At 37.2% G+C, this 17,992-nt stretch overlaps 2 protein-coding genes across 2 annotated transcripts; one reads left to right on the forward strand and one right to left on the reverse strand.

Moving 5' to 3' along the window:
• Window positions 1-1,773: 1,773 nt before the first annotated feature.
• Window positions 1,774-3,682, reverse strand: LOC103153149 (complement C1q tumor necrosis factor-related protein 3-like). The gene is made up of 3 exons (XM_007573962.2): window positions 3,433-3,682; window positions 3,218-3,346; window positions 1,774-2,218 (listed from the first exon to the last, which is right to left on the reverse strand). The coding sequence occupies exons 1-3, from the start codon at window positions 3,656-3,658 to the stop codon at window positions 1,938-1,940; spliced, it is 636 nt and encodes a 211-aa protein (XP_007574024.1). The 5' UTR covers window positions 3,659-3,682; the 3' UTR covers window positions 1,774-1,937.
• Window positions 3,683-9,364: 5,682 nt separating this feature from the next.
• Window positions 9,365-10,301, forward strand: LOC103153150 (complement C1q-like protein 3). The gene is made up of 3 exons (XM_007573963.2): window positions 9,365-9,530; window positions 9,622-9,750; window positions 9,856-10,301. Exons 1-3 carry the CDS (start codon window positions 9,395-9,397, stop codon window positions 10,137-10,139), a joined length of 549 nt encoding a protein of 182 aa, XP_007574025.1. The 5' UTR covers window positions 9,365-9,394; the 3' UTR covers window positions 10,140-10,301.
• Window positions 10,302-17,992: the final 7,691 nt, after the last annotated feature.

Consider the following 17,992-nt stretch of genomic DNA (forward strand, 5'->3'; position numbering starts at 1 on the left):
ACTGAGATGATGAGCCATAGTGATATTATGTTGTCCTCTGTGGGGAACACAACATATAGTAGACAAGAAAAAGACAAACAATCTGATCAGGAAGAGACGGAGCCCCCAGGGAGCTTTGGGAAAAATGTTTCTTTTGTGTTCCCTCGCAATATACCTTCTACAATATTTGCTGGTCTATTTTGTATACAGTCCCAAATGTCAATTTCAAATTTCAAATATGTACACATTAAAGAGCCTCAGAGAAATCGTGTTTATTCTTAACTCTTTGGTGCAAATAAATAAATAAATAAATAAAAAATAGATTGAAAATCAATTTATACACTGCAGGTTTATGCCTGTTTGTGTAAGGTTGAGATGGCAATCAAAACTGTCAGACGATTTTATTACTCCATGGTAATAATTCAGAAACAGTCCAAATAGTTTGGATGCATTATTTCTTTCTTTCCTACTTGTGGAAAGTTTCTGTTTATATCATAGATCTGTGGTGCATTTCTATCCTAAAGAAAAAGATATAAAACTTCCAGATATTTCACAACAAGATATTAACATACATGGACATTCTCTTTTACATAACCTTATATTAAAGCAGAAAGTATGACCGCCACCATAAGAAAGGCTTGCAGCATTCAATTATGCTGCATGAACTAATCAGTTCACTGTTGCGAGGGAACACAAAAGAGAGAAAAAAGTCCTCCATCTTGTCTAGGGAGCTCTGGAGGAAGGCAGGCGCCACATGCAAGTCACTCACAGGTGCATGTGAGAATGGGCTGTAGATAAAGTGATCATTAACAGCACCTCACACCACTTAATGCTTTGGTCAATTTACTGTTGATGTTTCCTACCATGACTTTAAATAAAATTATATTTAATCCAACTCCAACTTTATTAACAGACTGAAGTCCACAATTACACATATAGAAAACTATAATGTTCCTGGAGACTTAAAAGTATCATTTCAAAAAGCATAAGCCAGTCATTTCTAAGGAAAATATATAATGAAGCTACGTAAAAGGAGTTGCTATTTTGGAGTTGCTATTTTGGAGGGGGCCGGGGGGGGAGGCTACTCAGTAAGTTATATTCATACAATGTCAACAAAACTTAAAGTAGGTTGCTAAGAGTTTTTTTTTTGTATCTATGCAAAATATTCTTAGACTGTGGAAGAGTTTGAGGATAACGAAGCGACTGTGGACATTTGGTGCTGAGTCTTGTGTTGGTTCTGTTGGACTGGACAGGGAAATACAAGCTTAGTTCTTGACTGAATTGTAAAGTTTAGTGGAATGACGGAGATCGTCTGCGATTAGTGGGAAAAGCTGAGCTTCATGTTTTTTTGGTGTGTTTTTATATTTTCAGTTTCCTCTTTGCAAAATACAGAATTTTAGATGTTAGAGATCAGAACAGCAAGTTCAGCAGGAAGCCATGAACTTTCTTCTTTATCAACAGCGCCTCCTTCTGGATGATTAAGTCAAAATTCGACATTGTGAATGCACATGCAAGAACACCATTGTATTGTTCATCAAAAAAACTTGACTTTAATGAATTCCAAACAGACGTGTTCTTCAGAATTTTTTAAATTACAAATACTTCTGACTCCTAAAGACTGGTTTTGTTCGTTAAAATGCATTTAAAAAATGCATTTTATATTGATTTAGACCAGCTTTATTTTCCTGATCTTAAGCACAGAAGCCTTAAAAATGCAACACCAAGATAGAAAACCACAATCAGATCATTTACATATTCTTCTAATAAAAAAATGTTGTATGCATTCTTTTATTGTCTCAACCATACTTTTAAAATATCAGAACTGCGACTGAAAATCAGAGTGGTTTATTGCAGAAATTGTTCAAAGATGAATATTAATATAGTAAATTTTGTTTGGAAACAAGAAATTTCTCAAAAAGCTTATATGTTAAGTGTATAGTAGCAAAACATAGTTTATTTCAGAGCGGACGCAGAAGAACACCACTGAAAGTGGTGGTGCGAGCGTTCTGCCAGACATGACTGTTCGCACCCATCCTCATGTACACTTGGTCTCCTTGCTGCAGTTGCAGGAAAGCTGCATTGCCTCCATTATCAGCCCCATCTGCTGATGTTTTGTGGTCATAGGCGGTCACAACTTGCTCGTTGTTCTTCCAAAGGACTAGATTCACAATTTGTGATCCTACAGCATGATAAAAGAAGGTGAAGTAGTATATGCCTGGAACTGGTGCAGCAAAGATACCTGGGAAAAACAAGATTTAGGTTTAATAAATATTACAAAACATGATTTAGTCTTTTTATATAAAGAGGTTACTCATTTGCATTGGCCTAGGCTGTTCATCCACTGGATTGGCTAGCGTTAGGCTGGCAACTAGCATAGGCTGGTCACCCATTACTTGTTCTTTTTCTTAAAAAATAGTTGGTAATATATCTCTAAGTGTCATACATTGCATGCATTGATATGTTCTTGAGACAGTTTACTGTAACACAGAGTGACATCTTGGATAATTGGTGTCACAAATTGAAGCCATCTGCTGAAACGGAAGCCAGCTTCCTCAGCTGCGTACTATACAGCATGTTTATGCTTGATGTCATGTATTACAGTAAACTGTCAAAAGAACAGATGTCAATGCATGTAATTAATAATGATAACAGATATAATATGCCAACAATTTTTCTTGATAACATTTTCTTTAAAGTAAGAAGTGCAAGTCTCAGGTGACCAACATAGTCAAGTTAGCCTACCCAGTGCTAATGTTAGCTTTTCTCTGCTAATGGACAGAAGAGGAAGTAAGAAAACTATTGAGTGACCAGCCTAGGCATGCTAGTCACTAGCCTCTTCAAAGCTAGCAGAATCTCCTTCTCATTTGACAGTGGCAGCCGTTCAGTTATCGGTGCCCTCCTGTTAATAGTTTGACCAGTAGCTAGCTTCAAAACGAATTTAGCCTCCTGCAGAGGGGTGTTCTATAGTCTTAATTTTGGCAGTAATATGGTGTCATAAAATCTTGCCTCTTTGGAATCAAAATTGCAAAAAGGTGACACGTGTATGTTTTACTTGAAAGAGGAGGAGGGAGAATTGCAACAGTAGGTTTCTGAATCTGTAGCTGTCCCCTAATGTCTCTTCACCCCTCTGACCTTTAGTTAGGTCTGCAGGAGGAGAGTTAAACCCCTACTCTAGTGACTCTGATACTACAGGTATTCTAATCTAGAAATATATAAATTAAATAATGTAATAACTCACCTGTGTGCTGATTGTAGGCATTGCCCACATTGATTATTACTCTGCTGTAGACTATGGTTGTGGCTGTGCTGAAGGGTCCAAAAGATTCACTGCCATCTGTTGTAGCACTAAATACTATGTTGGATGCTTCTAAATAAAAATATAAGACAATATCTGTAAACTTTTCCATTTATTTTGTAATATATGTCTTTAAAATGTCCAAAAGCAGACTTTACCTTTCTTCTTCAGTTCTAGAACCTGGTTTTCAGTCTCCTTCTGCCTCGTTTCCATGGCTTCTTGTTTCTCTTTTATAGCCCCAACCTCTTTGAGAAATTTAGACATATCAGCAAAGCATGTCCCAGCTCCAGTAGCACCTTCTGTTTGGTAAAACATGTGAGGTAAAACCTCCTGGGCCAAAGTTACACCACAGAAACACAGTAACAACCACAGTGTGAAAGCCATCCTGGTTCTCTAATGCTGCCTCTAGTTCTCTGACTGACTGGATGCTGTTTGGTGTTTTTATAAAGCTTCAGGATATCTTGTTAATGGTTAACTGCAGAGAAAAAACATGTTTACTCTGTTTGCTTTTTCAGTACTGTTGTGGTGTTGAAAGTTTTCATAAAGTTTTCATAGATAGATAAAGCGTATACGGAGATGCACATGAAAATATCATGCAAAGTAACAATCATAATGAATAAAATGTTTTATCTAAATCAATAATTAAAATAATTTTGCATAGTTTGAATTAGACAGAAGGATAAAGTTATGACACCACACCCCAAATTTCAAAAGGATTCATAAATATAAAACTATTTCTGTGTAACAATAGGCTTGATTTTGCTATGATTAACTATTGAAGTGTCAAAGGTAACAAAGTCAGTCATTTTGATCAATATTACCAAGCTTTGACACCGTCAGAACATTAATAACCAAGCAGCTTTTTATCTCTGTCAAGAATTGTTTTATGAATACCGGTGTAGTGAGGTGTGATATTACAGAATAATAGTTAAACGGTTTAGAATAAAAAAATGAACAACTTCTCTAATGTACACAAGCAGAAGTTCCAGAACGTTGGTCCTTGAAAACTGACGTTGAAGAGCTCCAGTAAAGAGTATCTGTAGTAACAAAACTATTCAGAAGTCCAACATTTCTGCTTAAAATTTCCCATTGATTTTATGTTAAATTAAGTTTTTTTACTCATTGAATTCTGGGTTTTCATTATCTGTAAGACATAATAATCAAAATTTAAATAATTAAAGACATTAAATATTTCCCTCTGTGTGTTAAAACTGAGTTTTAGTTTTTGAAATAACTCACAGAAAAGTTTTACTTCATATTCAATTAATTTTAGATATACCTCTAAACATACAACCATGCTTGTTCCTGAAACTCTTTTTTTTTTCCTTCTTTTTACAGGAAATGTTCCACTAAAGGTCATTTATCTGATTTACTTCTGTGTTTGACCAAGTTACTCAATTGTGGGATGATAGCTGCTCAAAGTATGTTTCTGCACAAACATACTTTGTGCAGAAACAAACAAAGTATGTTTGACACCAATTTTTTTAGATTTGGGTAACATGGGGGGCTGGTTGACCTTTGAACTTTCAGTAATATATTCAAAGCCATACCAGCCAAAATTGAAACATTTTCGGTAACACTTTATTTGAAGGGGTGAGCATAAGACTGACATGATGCTGTCATAAACATGACATAACATCTGTTATGAACATGAAGTCTTTATGAATGTTTATGACTGTTGTCATAAAGTGTCATACGGTAAATAATGACACTTTTAATGCAAAGTTGCTCTAAAAGTTGTTTTAAAAGTCAATTAAAAGTGCATTACTTTGCATTAAAGTATCTTTTTTTTTACAAAATAATTCAAAGTTGGCACTGTTAATGGACTTTCAACGCAACTTTTAGAGCAACTTTGCAGTTGTGAATGACACTTCATGACAACAGTCAGACATTCATAAAGACTCCTTCATGTTCCTAACTGATGTTATGTCATGTTCATCACAGTGTCATGTCAGTCTTATGCACACCCTGTCAAATAAAGTGTTACTAATTTTTCACTGTATGCAACAAATGGCCTGACACCGGGAATCGAACCCAGGACAATTACATTTTGGACTGTAACCTCTCCACATGATGCGCATGCTGAGTGTCTCCTGAGGGATATTTAAACTTGTAGTACAAGCAAATTAATAACTAAGAAAATCAAAGAAAACTAACTGGTTACATATCCAATCACATCTTTTTGCAGACAAGGCAACACCTGTAACTGAGAACCATGGGGAAATAACTTGCGTTTCCTCAAACATCAAATGAGCTCTGTGTGTCCTTTCTCGGCGCACACCCAACGGCTTTCTCCCATTGACTTAGATTCTTCAGGCTCATATGCTGTCGCGAAAGTCTCCAATAAGAAAATAAAGTGGCTGAGTTGGCAACAGTCTTCCGCCTCCATCTGGCCATTAAATACGTCACGCCACACAGTGTCCTTCCACCGTTAAAAATAGTCCATTGTTTTTAGGATAGAATTATAATATATAACCCATCGTTGCAGTATGAGTCACTTTAATCCATCCTCGACACTTTAAAATATTATACATATTTTCATACTCAAATTAAAGTGTTAAGTGTTTATTTGATGAACCTTGGGTTTGAGAAAGTAACATAACTTCTATACTCTCAAATGTCTTGTACATATTGTAGTACTGATACTGACTTTGCTTCCAAGTTCTCACTCCAACTATAAAAGTCTTTCATGTTTCTTGAAGTGCTGACCTAAATGAACACCAGTTTGCTCAGTTGTTGGAAATATGACAATTATTAACACAACCTGCAAGTATAAGTTTATCTTCCACCAACTCAAACATTTAAGTGAGATTTCTTTGACTTGAAGAGAAGAAGTCAGTAGACACACGTGGCTCGAAGGTTGTACAGCGTACGCCCTAGTTACATTTCCCGTCAGAAGCTGTATGATCAGATTAAATGATCAATACAGATTGTTAAAAATTAACAGCTGATTGATAAATACATGGAATGTAATGAAGACCAAGTCAACAAAAACCTGCAAAACTACTGATACTGTCAAAAAGTTTCTATTTACTGTTCTGTTTCCTCGACCTTGACTCTACCAGAGGGCTTACGGGAATGCAGCAAAAACCACTGATGACCTTTCCAAAGTGCTCTTGGGACCTTATAGCCTGTTGTAAACTGATGATGCAGTTGTCCTGAGTTTTAATCAAATATATGCCTGCTATTCCTTGTGAATGTAAAAATTTTATGCATCATCTATGTAGTAGCTTGAAAAGGCATTCACAGACTTGAGCTGTTTCACATTTAGTGACATTACAAAACATCCTCTAGTAAATACTTTGTAGAGCATCTCCATTTCACCTGAGATTAAGACTTGAAAGGCGAATGAACTCAAAGCCTTACTGATTTAAGTCGACATAATTTTTCAAGGATGATCACAGATTCTTGACCTGAGAATTCTCATCCATAGATATTTGATTTAAATTATTCCTTTGTAGCTCTGCTCTTTCAGTGAGATCCTCCTTCTTCAAACATAAAAAAAATAATCAGTTTACGGCTGCTGCCAGGTCTCAACCTCTCTTTTTTTCATTGACTCTCAACAGCATGTGCGGGAAAGGGTGGGTTGGTCAGTGACCTGTTCAAACTATCCAGAGGAAAAAAAAAAGTAAAAAAATCAAACGTTTGTTTGTGGTTGCAACTGAAGTTTCAACAGCTGCAGCCTTCACCCCTCTCACACTAACAGATTTTTATGCTGTTGGCTTAATGCGCCTATTGCAGAGTACCGCAGACTCTCCCCTGCTGGGAACCTGGAGTAAAATCAGGCAAAACATTTGTGTAGCTTTAAATGAGACTGTAAAAAATACACTGTAAAAAAGAAAAAATGTCTGTTGTTGTGGGCCACACACATTACATTCAATGTAATGTGTGTGGATTTGTGCACTTAGACTGACAATACTGTGGAGTTCAGGGAGCCCAGAGCCTCTGCTCAACTGCAGGATTGCAGAGTTAAAAATAACAAGCAACAGCTGTTGCTGGTGATGCTGCAGCATCAAGCAGAAATACAAACTGGAGAACTATGTGTTGACATGACAAACAACAGTAACTGCATTAACTGAAAACCCTACTGTTAACACAACAACATCATGAAAAACCGTCTCATGCCTCGCTGTCCTACGCCTACTATGTATTTGGCTGCTATGTTAATGGTTAGCATAAAATTATATATAATCCCACATGCGTCATTTAATAAAGTACTCTCAAAATGGCGTCAGCTGTAGGAGTTCGCCCTGCAATCGGTGCATCACTAATTCGATTCCTGTCTTTCATTTGAGATTTCAATTTGATATATAGAGGGCATTATAAATAAATCGATTATTAAGAAACCAAAATATCACACCAGCATCCTATTCTTTGTAAAAACTGCTTTTGCAGCCTGGTTTACGGTTTTACATCATTGATATAAATATCAGCAATATTTGTAATCTTGGTCGATTAGTACCATTAATCTGAGGGTACTTAACTGCTGGTAATACAACTTTTTTTAAATGAATTTTACAAGATTTTCACAAGAAATTTCTGTGTTAAATATTACATGAAGTTTATGTTTCTTGAGTCACTGTAATTCCATTCTTTTTCTATGGCAGTATAATGCTGCAGATGCTACAGTCAGTCTGTAACCGTTGATATTTCACAATTTTTCACCATATATTTTACAAAATTTCTTTTTACAGTGTAGTTCTGCACATAGATTACCTGCACAATAGTTGTGTGTGCATGTATAGTCTCCAAGGCATGGCAATTTTATTTATGTAGCACAGTTCAGCAACAAAGCAACTTAAAGATCTGTTGTTGTATCAACCTTCCAGACCACTCAGGTCTTCTGGTTCTGGTTCTGGTTCTGCTCTGAATCCCCAGAACCAGAACCAAACATGGAGAAGCAGCGCTCACCTTCCAGAAAACCGAAGCGTTCCTTTAAAGCTGCGGAATGTAACTTTTATAAAGAATATGCTTTTTTATTGTGTTTTATACTTATTAATTAAAACTATCACAATGTCGTGACAGTTTAATGAGACAGATAAGCTGTGGAAAAAAATCGAGCTCCTCCTGGAGCTGTTATGACCATCTGAAGAAATGAAGAGCTGCCGATTCGTCCCCACCAAAAACAACCAATCCAAACAAGGAGGCGGGTCTTATCATTGTCAATCAACCTCATGTACTCGTTGCTCAGTGTGCTAATGGTAAAGAAACAACTTAACGTTACAGGAAAACCTTTTATCTTCCGTCCTACTAACGAGTTTTAGCATGCATAATGCTAATGTTAGCTGCAGCGTAGCAGCGACCAAGGGGGAGGGTGAAAGGGTGATTGACAGCCCTAAGACCCGCCTCCAGACTTTGATTGGTTGTTTCTAGTTAGCACTAAGAAAAGGCAGAGATCGATGTTTTTCACAGATTATCCGTCTCATACCGCTCTGCCATGTCGGAATGACAGCTTCAACAAATTATTATTTTTTTTAAAGTTACATAGTGCAGCTAAAAACTGTTTGATTAATAATAACTGGAACATGGATTAATTTTAGTCTTTTTTCTTTTCTGTCTTGCTGTGATGATGATTTTTCAGGATTTTGATGATGACGTAAGAATGTTTGTCGCCTCTTTTTTTATATAATTTAAATCACTTTAATGTATCGTGGTGGTAAACCGTTCAACGATTTATAAACTAACAGAAGTATTTTAAAGTTCATTCTCTGAGCTACAGCCAGGGAGCCAGTGGATTAGAGCATTTAACCTGGGTCACCTGTTTAGATGCAAAGTCTGTCGATTTGATACATGGAGCGTTTGATATGCATACAGCAGGTCAGCTACACGGTTATACATACAAGTTATCATTATGAAATAACCCATAAAGTCCCAAACTGCTTTCTGGGTGATATTTCAGCTTGTAGTGATGGCATAGTCGCAACTCAGGAAATCAAGGAATATGACCTGTTTTCACAACCAGAACATTTTTTTGATCCTTGCATCATAACTGCAACAGTAAACAAATGACTGAGCTCTGTTTTATTTAGTTGTTGTTAAAAATTAACAGCTGATCTCCTCTACTGATAGTGAGGACCATATAAGGATCAGATTTGGAAACACGAGCTACACACGATCAAAATGAAGGTCAGCGTTTTGCTGCTGGTGGCGTTCTGCGGCTTCACTTTGGCCCAGGAAAGCCCAGACCTGACCCTGTCAGCCATGAGAGAGAAGCTGACGGAGCTCGAACAGCAAGTCCTCGAGCTGAAGAAGAAAGGTAAATGTCTGGTGAGGAAACTGGCAAAGAGTAGAACAAATAAAGCAATGTTTTATTTTATCTTATTTGTTTTTAATATTTATCCGCCTAGACTTGACCAAAGTGGCGTTCAGTGCCGTAGTTGGAGAATCAGAAACCGTTGGACCTTTTGATACCGACACAAACTTAATCTACAAAACTGTTCTAACAAATGTGGGTAATTTCTACAACAAGGTTACGGGTAAGTAGAGACGCACTCGCATTTTTATCATCCACTCTGCCATTACGGCTAAACTCCATGGATGTGCTTATTGTCAGTGTTACTGAACCAAAGTGTTTTGTGCAGGGATTTTCACTGCACCTGTCGCAGGTATTTACTTCTTCAGCTTCTTCTATCATGACGGATGGGAACATAGAACAATGCTGAGTCTCTTCAAGAATGACGAGCTAGTTGCCATGACCCACGATTTCCCATCGCACCCCAATGACCTCGCTGACAACGGAGGGAACGCCGTGTTCCTGGAGTTGCAGCCGGGGGACCAGGTTTATCTCAAACTGAAATCAAACTCAACTGTTTGGGGATCCAATTACCACACCACATTCAGTGGCAACTTGATCTATCAAATGTAAGCAAAGAAACGCCAGAACACACAGAAGAATCTCAATCCTTCTGTTTTATGGACGTCGAATTTCCCAACATTTATTAAAAAGCCGAAATAAAATATTTTAGATCGACTGTAGCAACAAAAAAATGACAAAGCAATGAGATTCACTGAGTGTCCTGCACTGGTAATAAAAGACGTGAAATAAGACTGTGTCGTTGTTTTTATTGTTTAAATTGTTATTGTCACAGAATAACGATGAGCTGGCTTTTTAGAGGTCTAAACACGTAATTTGTCCAACTGTTACATTTTTTGTTCAAAGCAACAATAATTTTCACAACCAACTGAATGCCCAATTGAAGAGGATCAGTTTGACTTCAGTCCTCCGTTTTTAGTTTTTATTGATTTTTTTTTTATTTGTCTGGTGTAAATATTTTGATATTTAGTGTTTTCATAAACTATACATTTTAAGTAATAGAGATCGAGGCTTCAAAAAAGTAACGTACTTAATCAATATAATGTGTTTCGCCTGGTGAACTGAGAAATGAACATGTCAGTAGTCAAATTTATTGAATATGACCGCCAAAATTGCAAAGTGTTTACAAGGCAGTTTTTCCACTAGGTGAAAAAACTCTAAACTCATATCAAAGGTAATGAAGGTCAATAAATATATGGTAAATAATCTTTTCAGTCACTGCTGAAGGCAATGAGACTTTTAAGTGCAATTTTCAGAGAGAGCAGGAGTTTCTTAAAGAGACAGAGGCCCAATTTCAAGGCTATAAATTACAAAGTCAAGCTATTTGACATACAACATTTTTGTAACTATATATGTGTCTGGAAAACATAACACTATAACACTGCCCCTTTAACTCTGGTGCTATGGTGAAATAACATGGCTTTGACCGTGTTTCAATCTGAACGAATGGGTATCATCATGTCAAGTTGTGTTAGAAACTTTATACACAAAGTGAATATTTGAAAGTTGAAATAGAATATTGTATCATGGACTTTGATGGAATTAGAAAAGGCTGATGACACATTGTTTTACTTAAAAAGGAAATGGTTAATGGTTCTGCTGAGCGCACAATGTCACCAGGAAAACTAAAACCGTAAGCTAAAACAGAACAATAAAAACTACAACGGTTCTGAGAAAACATGACTGACAACAGAAATGCATCATAGATTTTATTAGCTCTGATTAAAAAGCTGAGGAAACAATTGCAGCACAGCTCTGAAAGTGTTTTCTTTTTTTGTTTTGGGTTTTTTTTTTAACAAGGAACTCCTTGAAGTAGTCTTGAAAAAACTCCATGAAGGACAAAATGAGCACAACAAGTACTGAAATACAAGAAATAATGCACTTTCTTTCACGGCTAAAAAGGCAAACCAAACCAAAGACCACAAATGGTTGAATCAAAGACTGAAGACCAATCGAAGACAAAGTACCGTAACAAGGACACATTAAGTTTCGGCGTTGCAGATTTCAGCTCTGCGGCTCGGTCTGTTGGTTTGGCTGCTGTCGAAGTGAACGGGAAGGCAGATGTTGTTGACTTTGTCACAAGCGACCGTCACGTATCGACGTACGTGTCTTAAATTAGTGACGATGCAACCTTGAAGAGTCTGACGGACTCTGAGATCGTACAGCTGAACTGAGCGGGTGCTGGTGCACAGATTGCCGTTCTGACGCTTCCCGTTGCCGTTGCAGATCTCCACAAATTGTTGTTGGTCTCCGCGGCTCACAAAGGACTGCCTGGGTCTGTCACAGAGATTTAAATTCCTCAAGTAGCTGAAGAGAAAGAAAAAACAATCACAATCTGGTGTTGTTTGAAATTGATTGATGTGGAAGATCATCAGGTTAAATGAGAGAACATTTAACCTGATGAATGTTCAGTGAATGTTAAACATTGAACAAAATGTTCGGAAATGTTTTACACTTTTAATGCCTCCATTTATTTAAACAGATAGGTGTTATAAATTACTCCCCTTTTTGCTGCTGCTAATTAATCAAACTGTTGACTAATTCACAAATCAGAGAAGTACTGACATACTGGTAGCAAGTGTGCAGCCAATACAGAATGCGTGTTAAAGCAGCTGTGTCCAATATAGTTTATGTTAAAAGACCTGATTTCTAATCAGCTCCGTCCATCCATTTTCTTTACACCCTTGTCCCTTAGTGGGGTCGGGAGGGTTTCTGGTGCCAATCTCCAGCTAATGTTCTGGGACAGAGGCGGGGTCACCCTGGACAGGTCGCCAGTCTGTCGCAGGGCAACACAGAGACAGACAGGACAAACAACCACGCACACACACACACACACACACACACACACACACTCACACCTAGGGACAGTTTTAGAGAAACCAATTAACCTGACAGTCATGTTTTTGGACTGTAGGAGGAAACATCAAAGCAAATAGACTTTACATTGTATGTACAGTAATTGATTCCCCATCTGAATGGTTGGATTTATTTCTGTATAACTCACCTTTCCCATCGAGTCTTTGAATTAGTGTCAAATGCAGCCTGTAGGACGTGTTTGCGAACAAATCTGTTGAATGCGTTGTTGGAAGCCGTCCTCTGACATGGAGAAAGGCCGAGGGCTGGATTCACACCAACAGCCAGGCCAAGGACAGTAATCACAAGAACAGCGTTCATCTTCTCTGAAGTAAGAAAAAAATAAAATAAAATCAATTGATAAATTGGTAAAATAATACTAAAACTCTAAAATTACACATTTTTACATTTATGAACAAATCGTGGTTTATGGGGAAAATTTTCTGCCATAATCTAAGAGCGCACATTTTCAGTCTGAAAGCAGGACTTCATGTCTTTCTTCTCAAAACCTATATTGCTTGTACTCAAAACTTTTCCACCTGCTCAGACTTACGCCAGAAGCGACCCAATTCAGATTTTTTTGACGTCGTAATGCGACCTGTATCCCATCTTTTCATGACAGTCTGAACAACACAGTTCGGATTATTTTCTAATGTGACCCAGGGCACTTGGGTATCCGATTTAAATGTGACTTAACGTCCAAGTCCGACATGAACGACACTGATACTCGACAAATGTCACTATTCAATAACTGTGACGTTGTGGCGGATACAATATTTCACACCCGAATGTACGCTTTTATTGTGAAGGGGGGGAAGGTAAGGTATGAAGACACCAATGGTTGTCCTTCATTCCATTTTTGGTTTTGGTAGGAAAACATTGAGAATAAATCAAGACTCAAATTACATTTTCGTCTTTTTCTGCTGACTTCCACATTGGTGACCAAAATAATCTTCTGGTCACTCAACATTTTCTGTGAATAAGCCTCCATATTCTTATCTACGTTCTGCTTAAATATTTCTGCTTGTTGTTTTAGAGCAGAAAAATCTCCTTCATATTTAATTTTCAGTTCCTGGTAAGAAATTGTTGTCTGATCCAGACCACCTTGGAGATGTTGTATTAGGAAATAAAACCCTTCTGCCATTCTCTGATTCAGTCATTTTCTGCTCTGAGTGCATCAATAAGCTCAAGGTCTTTCTTTGCTCTTTCCAGATGAGCTTCTTTCTCACGAGTCATCTAATGATGACAACCTTCGACTTGATGTCTCAGTGCAGAAACATCTGTTTCATACCTCCACTTTGGTTCTTGGTATGAAACCTTAAACTGCTCCAGTTCACTGTGCAGAAGTTTATTTGTTTCCAGCAGGCAGGACATTTTCTCTTGCAGATTGTCCTTCTCCGCTAAAGTTTCCAAGGAGATTTTGGTCCTGCTTGATTTTGTCTCCATGGACCAGCTGAAAGTCGGCTTCGGATTTGGATCGAAGCTCCTCCACTGCCAATAGTTCTTTCTTCATCTCTTTGATCTGGTTGATGTACATCTCCTTGAGTTTTTTCTGCCTCTTTAGCTCAATTTTTGTGTCCTCCAGTTCTCTTTGGGTGCAGGCCAGCTTTTGGTTCTCGTTCTCTTCATTTCCAAAACAGAGCCATGTCTCTGGATCTCTCTCTCTGGACATCAGTAGCAGGAGGTCTGTTCTCTGTCAAGGGTTGCTGATATTGTCCATCTTTCCAATCACACGGCTGGGGTCTCCTCCCACCGTTGAAGTGCTGTTGCCTTTGATACAACATGTTTTTACAAAACTCTTCAAATCTGTCTTTAACAATCTCACAACTCCGAAAGCGCTTTACGTACGACTAAGACTGTCGTGACACTGTGATAAAAATGACATAACACCTGTCATGAACATGAGTAAGTCCTCATGAATATTTGTGACTATTGTCATAAAGCATCATTCGGTAATCATGACACTTTTAATACAAAGTCGACGTTATTCAAAATGACTGTTATGACAACTTGACAACCAAGAAATCATGATCCGACATAAATTTGTTATAAAAGTATTACTGATTAAACTTTAGCTTTAATAACATGAAGCTACATCATTTTTAAAGTCTTTTATTGCTGCAGCAGAAGAGCCAAACCTCTACATCTATAAAACAAGGCCGAGGAGGAGTTCACCCAGATGGTCTAGATGAGATGTTGATGAGTCTCTTCATGTCCTTCATGTTAGTCACTGTGACCAGGTCAGTGTGATTCTCTCTGCAGTACTGCTGAGCTTCAGTCCAGGTCTTATTCTCACTAATTTAGTGAAACTGATAGAGCTGACAGATGATGACTTAACACTGACCTGAAACATGAAACATGTTCCTGTGTTATCAATCAATCAATCAATCAATCAATCAATCAATCAATCAATCAATCAATCAATCAATCAATCAATCAATCAATCAATCAATCAGTCAATCAGTCAATCAATCAATCACATTTATTTGCAGAGAACAAGGCAGTTCGAAGTGCTTTACAGCATAAAAACCCAATTAAAAGTCATAAAAAGAACACCAGACAGTCAACAATTGAGAAAACCTTTGAGAACTCAGAAACTTACATCACATTTTATCATTAAATTAGGCAAATTCCAACAACACACAACTTTTTGAATTTTGAAGAGTTTGCTAAGTTTCTTTGTGACAGAAGTAACAGTACTACACTGATGAGTGTGTGTAATGTACCAGAAACCAGAGAGTCTATTTGACTCTGGGAGAGCAGAGAGACAAAGTATTGAGCTGAAACTTACATCTAGTTATTTTTCACTGAGTTGGTTGTTTTCTTGTCAACTGCTCCCAGTCAAATGACGATTTATGGCCAACACAGGCGACTAAAGAAATGATCGATTTGAATATTTCAACATTTGAATATTTAAACCAGAGAAAAATCCCGTGTAACGTAGAAGTAAAAGAGAGGGAAGAGACTTATATGAAATCCATACTCTCAGAGCTCCTCATATTTGCATGAACCTGTTCTGTTTCCATGTTGAACCTTATTTGTTTCCAGTTTCGTCCACACTCAGCTCTCTGTCTCCATACATCCGGGTTCCAGCGTGAGACACGTATCACACATAGTGTGTCTTTTCTTTGGACTCTGTTACACAGCATGTCAAAGACACCAGACAGAGAGGTCAAGAGGTCAAGAGGTCACTTCGTCACGGCCAGGAACTTCAGCTTCACAGTCAGGTTAATGAAAATCATAAATGTTAGAAGGACTGTATTAGTGGATTTTATCATATATATATATATATATATATATATATATATATATATATATATATATATATATATATATATATATATATAAAATTCACAGACCTTAGCAGGTGTGTGAATTAGATCTTTCACACACCTGCTAGGATCAGTTGATTATAAATTTATGAAAAATAAAAACATAAAAATACATCTACAAAGTATTAAGGGTTATTTAAATAGCTTGTAAATCATAATTGAAATGTCTTTCCCTTCCACTGTTGTCCTCTGCTTGACTAATTTCACTGTCACTTTTTTTGTCATATGAGTCAATAGATAGATGGAACCTGAAAGCTTTTATGAAAACTTGACTGGGACTTGTCACTGTACACGAAAACATAATTTAATTTAGTCTATACATTGCCTTTGTTGGATTTTACAATAACTAATTCTTCATGTAAAGTGGGAAAAGGTATCTAAAATTTGTGTTTGGGGGACTTTAATAGTCCCTTACACCAGTTAGTTTTTGATGTACATTGTGAAACTTTATTTTATGTTACTAAAAATTCAGTAAACCATATAACAAGTATGCTGACCATCTATAATACAGTAAGTTAAAACACACGTTCTACTTCGTGTTTAAACTCAAAACATTTGTTGGGTGTAACGAGGTGCTGCTCACCTTCTCTGTGAATGAATCTGTGCCGTCTTAAAGTGGAGTCCTCGTCCAGAAACGTGCAAATATTGCTTCTCCTTTCTAGTTCTGCTTGGGTGGAACCACACACATCGCAGTGAACCAATTTACAGAAGTTGCACTTATAGGAAACACTTTAAGACACGTGTTGTGTGTGTCACACACACACAAGACGTGATAAAAGAGTTGTTCAACTGGCTGTTGTGTACGTGGTGTTGGGAAACAATGTGGCAACAATGTGGCAACAAGCGTCAGTTGTGTGTGAGAAAACACAAGTTCCTCTACTGGCTGTTAAAGTTTGGGAAATATGTTACAAAGTATATTCAAGCTATTAATATAGGCAGGGCCGGCCCAAGCCTACATGGGGCCCTAAGCGAAATGTGGTTTAGGAGCCCTCTAGTTCTGCTAACAATGTGGACTGGCTGTAATCAGCAGTCCGATAATTAAATCATTCACACACCTGCTATAAAATTATTGCATCTCTGTTGGCAGTGCTGTTTACATTATATACATGTATAACATAGGATACATTTATTGGCCAACTGACTTATTGACCAGTTGATTTCTGGGTGCCGATTTCCTTAATTTTGGGGGATTGTGATTGGCTGATACTTACATGTGAAGCTGATCTCATCCCCTAATCTTATCTTCCTCAGCAAAGGTTTATAAATCATCCTCTGTCCTTTTCTGCTCTACAGTAAGAGCTTTGACTGACCCACCAGGTCAGGTCTGAACATTTACAGTTAACAATATTCACTCCACTGTTGCCAACAGTGACTTTCTTGCGATATTTCAGACACAAATTTTTTTTATATCAGCCAAAATCAAAATGGGCAGGTCAGGCTTTTTAAAGATCGGTAACCAGGGATCGGCCAGAAACCTGCAATCGGTGCAGCCCTACACACATATTCATGACATTCTTTGAATAAATAATTTTCTCTTAAGCGTAACTCCAATAGCTAAAAATTTAATTTACACCAGGTGAGTCTTTCTCCCCTGAGAATGTGGACCGGTACCGGTACTGGACTGATTCTGAGCCTTCAAATGATTTTAACAGAAGTTTCATAAAACTTAGAAAAATAATGTTTGTTTTAACCACAAAATGATTATGCTCAGCAGCAAGCAACATATCCCCAACTACAGCATAGAGCAGCTCATCGATGTAGCAGCTATGTAGCCTGACGTAAAAACATTTTGCTAGACAATGTCAAACATTGAGAAGTTTTAATTATCAAACGTTATCAAACACGGCGTTTTGAAGCCAAAAATACCTCAGAAATATACAGAGCCAAGCAGGAGAATCAAGTCATTTAAAGTTAAAACTCAGTTACACACAAACACAAAGACCCTAGCATAAATATTAGTTCATGCGGCATAATTGAATACTGTAAGCCTTTCTTACAGGTTGTTTGTCAGTTCTTTGTTTTTTTTTTAAAATGTATGTACTTCTTGTTTTTTTGTGATTTATATTTATTAGACCTGAATAATAGTCAATGAAAGTTTCACTAAACAGATGAATTACATTATTTATTTAAATTTAAAAAAATCATCCAAAATATACCTTCTCTTTTATTATAACAATTTTACAGTTGAAGAAAAACTTACTTTTTTTGTTTTTGCTGAAT

The sequence above is a fragment of the Poecilia formosa genome, unplaced genomic scaffold (assembly GCF_000485575.1).
Source record: "Poecilia formosa unplaced genomic scaffold, Poecilia_formosa-5.1.2 Scaffold341, whole genome shotgun sequence".
NCBI lineage: Eukaryota > Metazoa > Chordata > Actinopteri > Cyprinodontiformes > Poeciliidae > Poecilia > Poecilia formosa.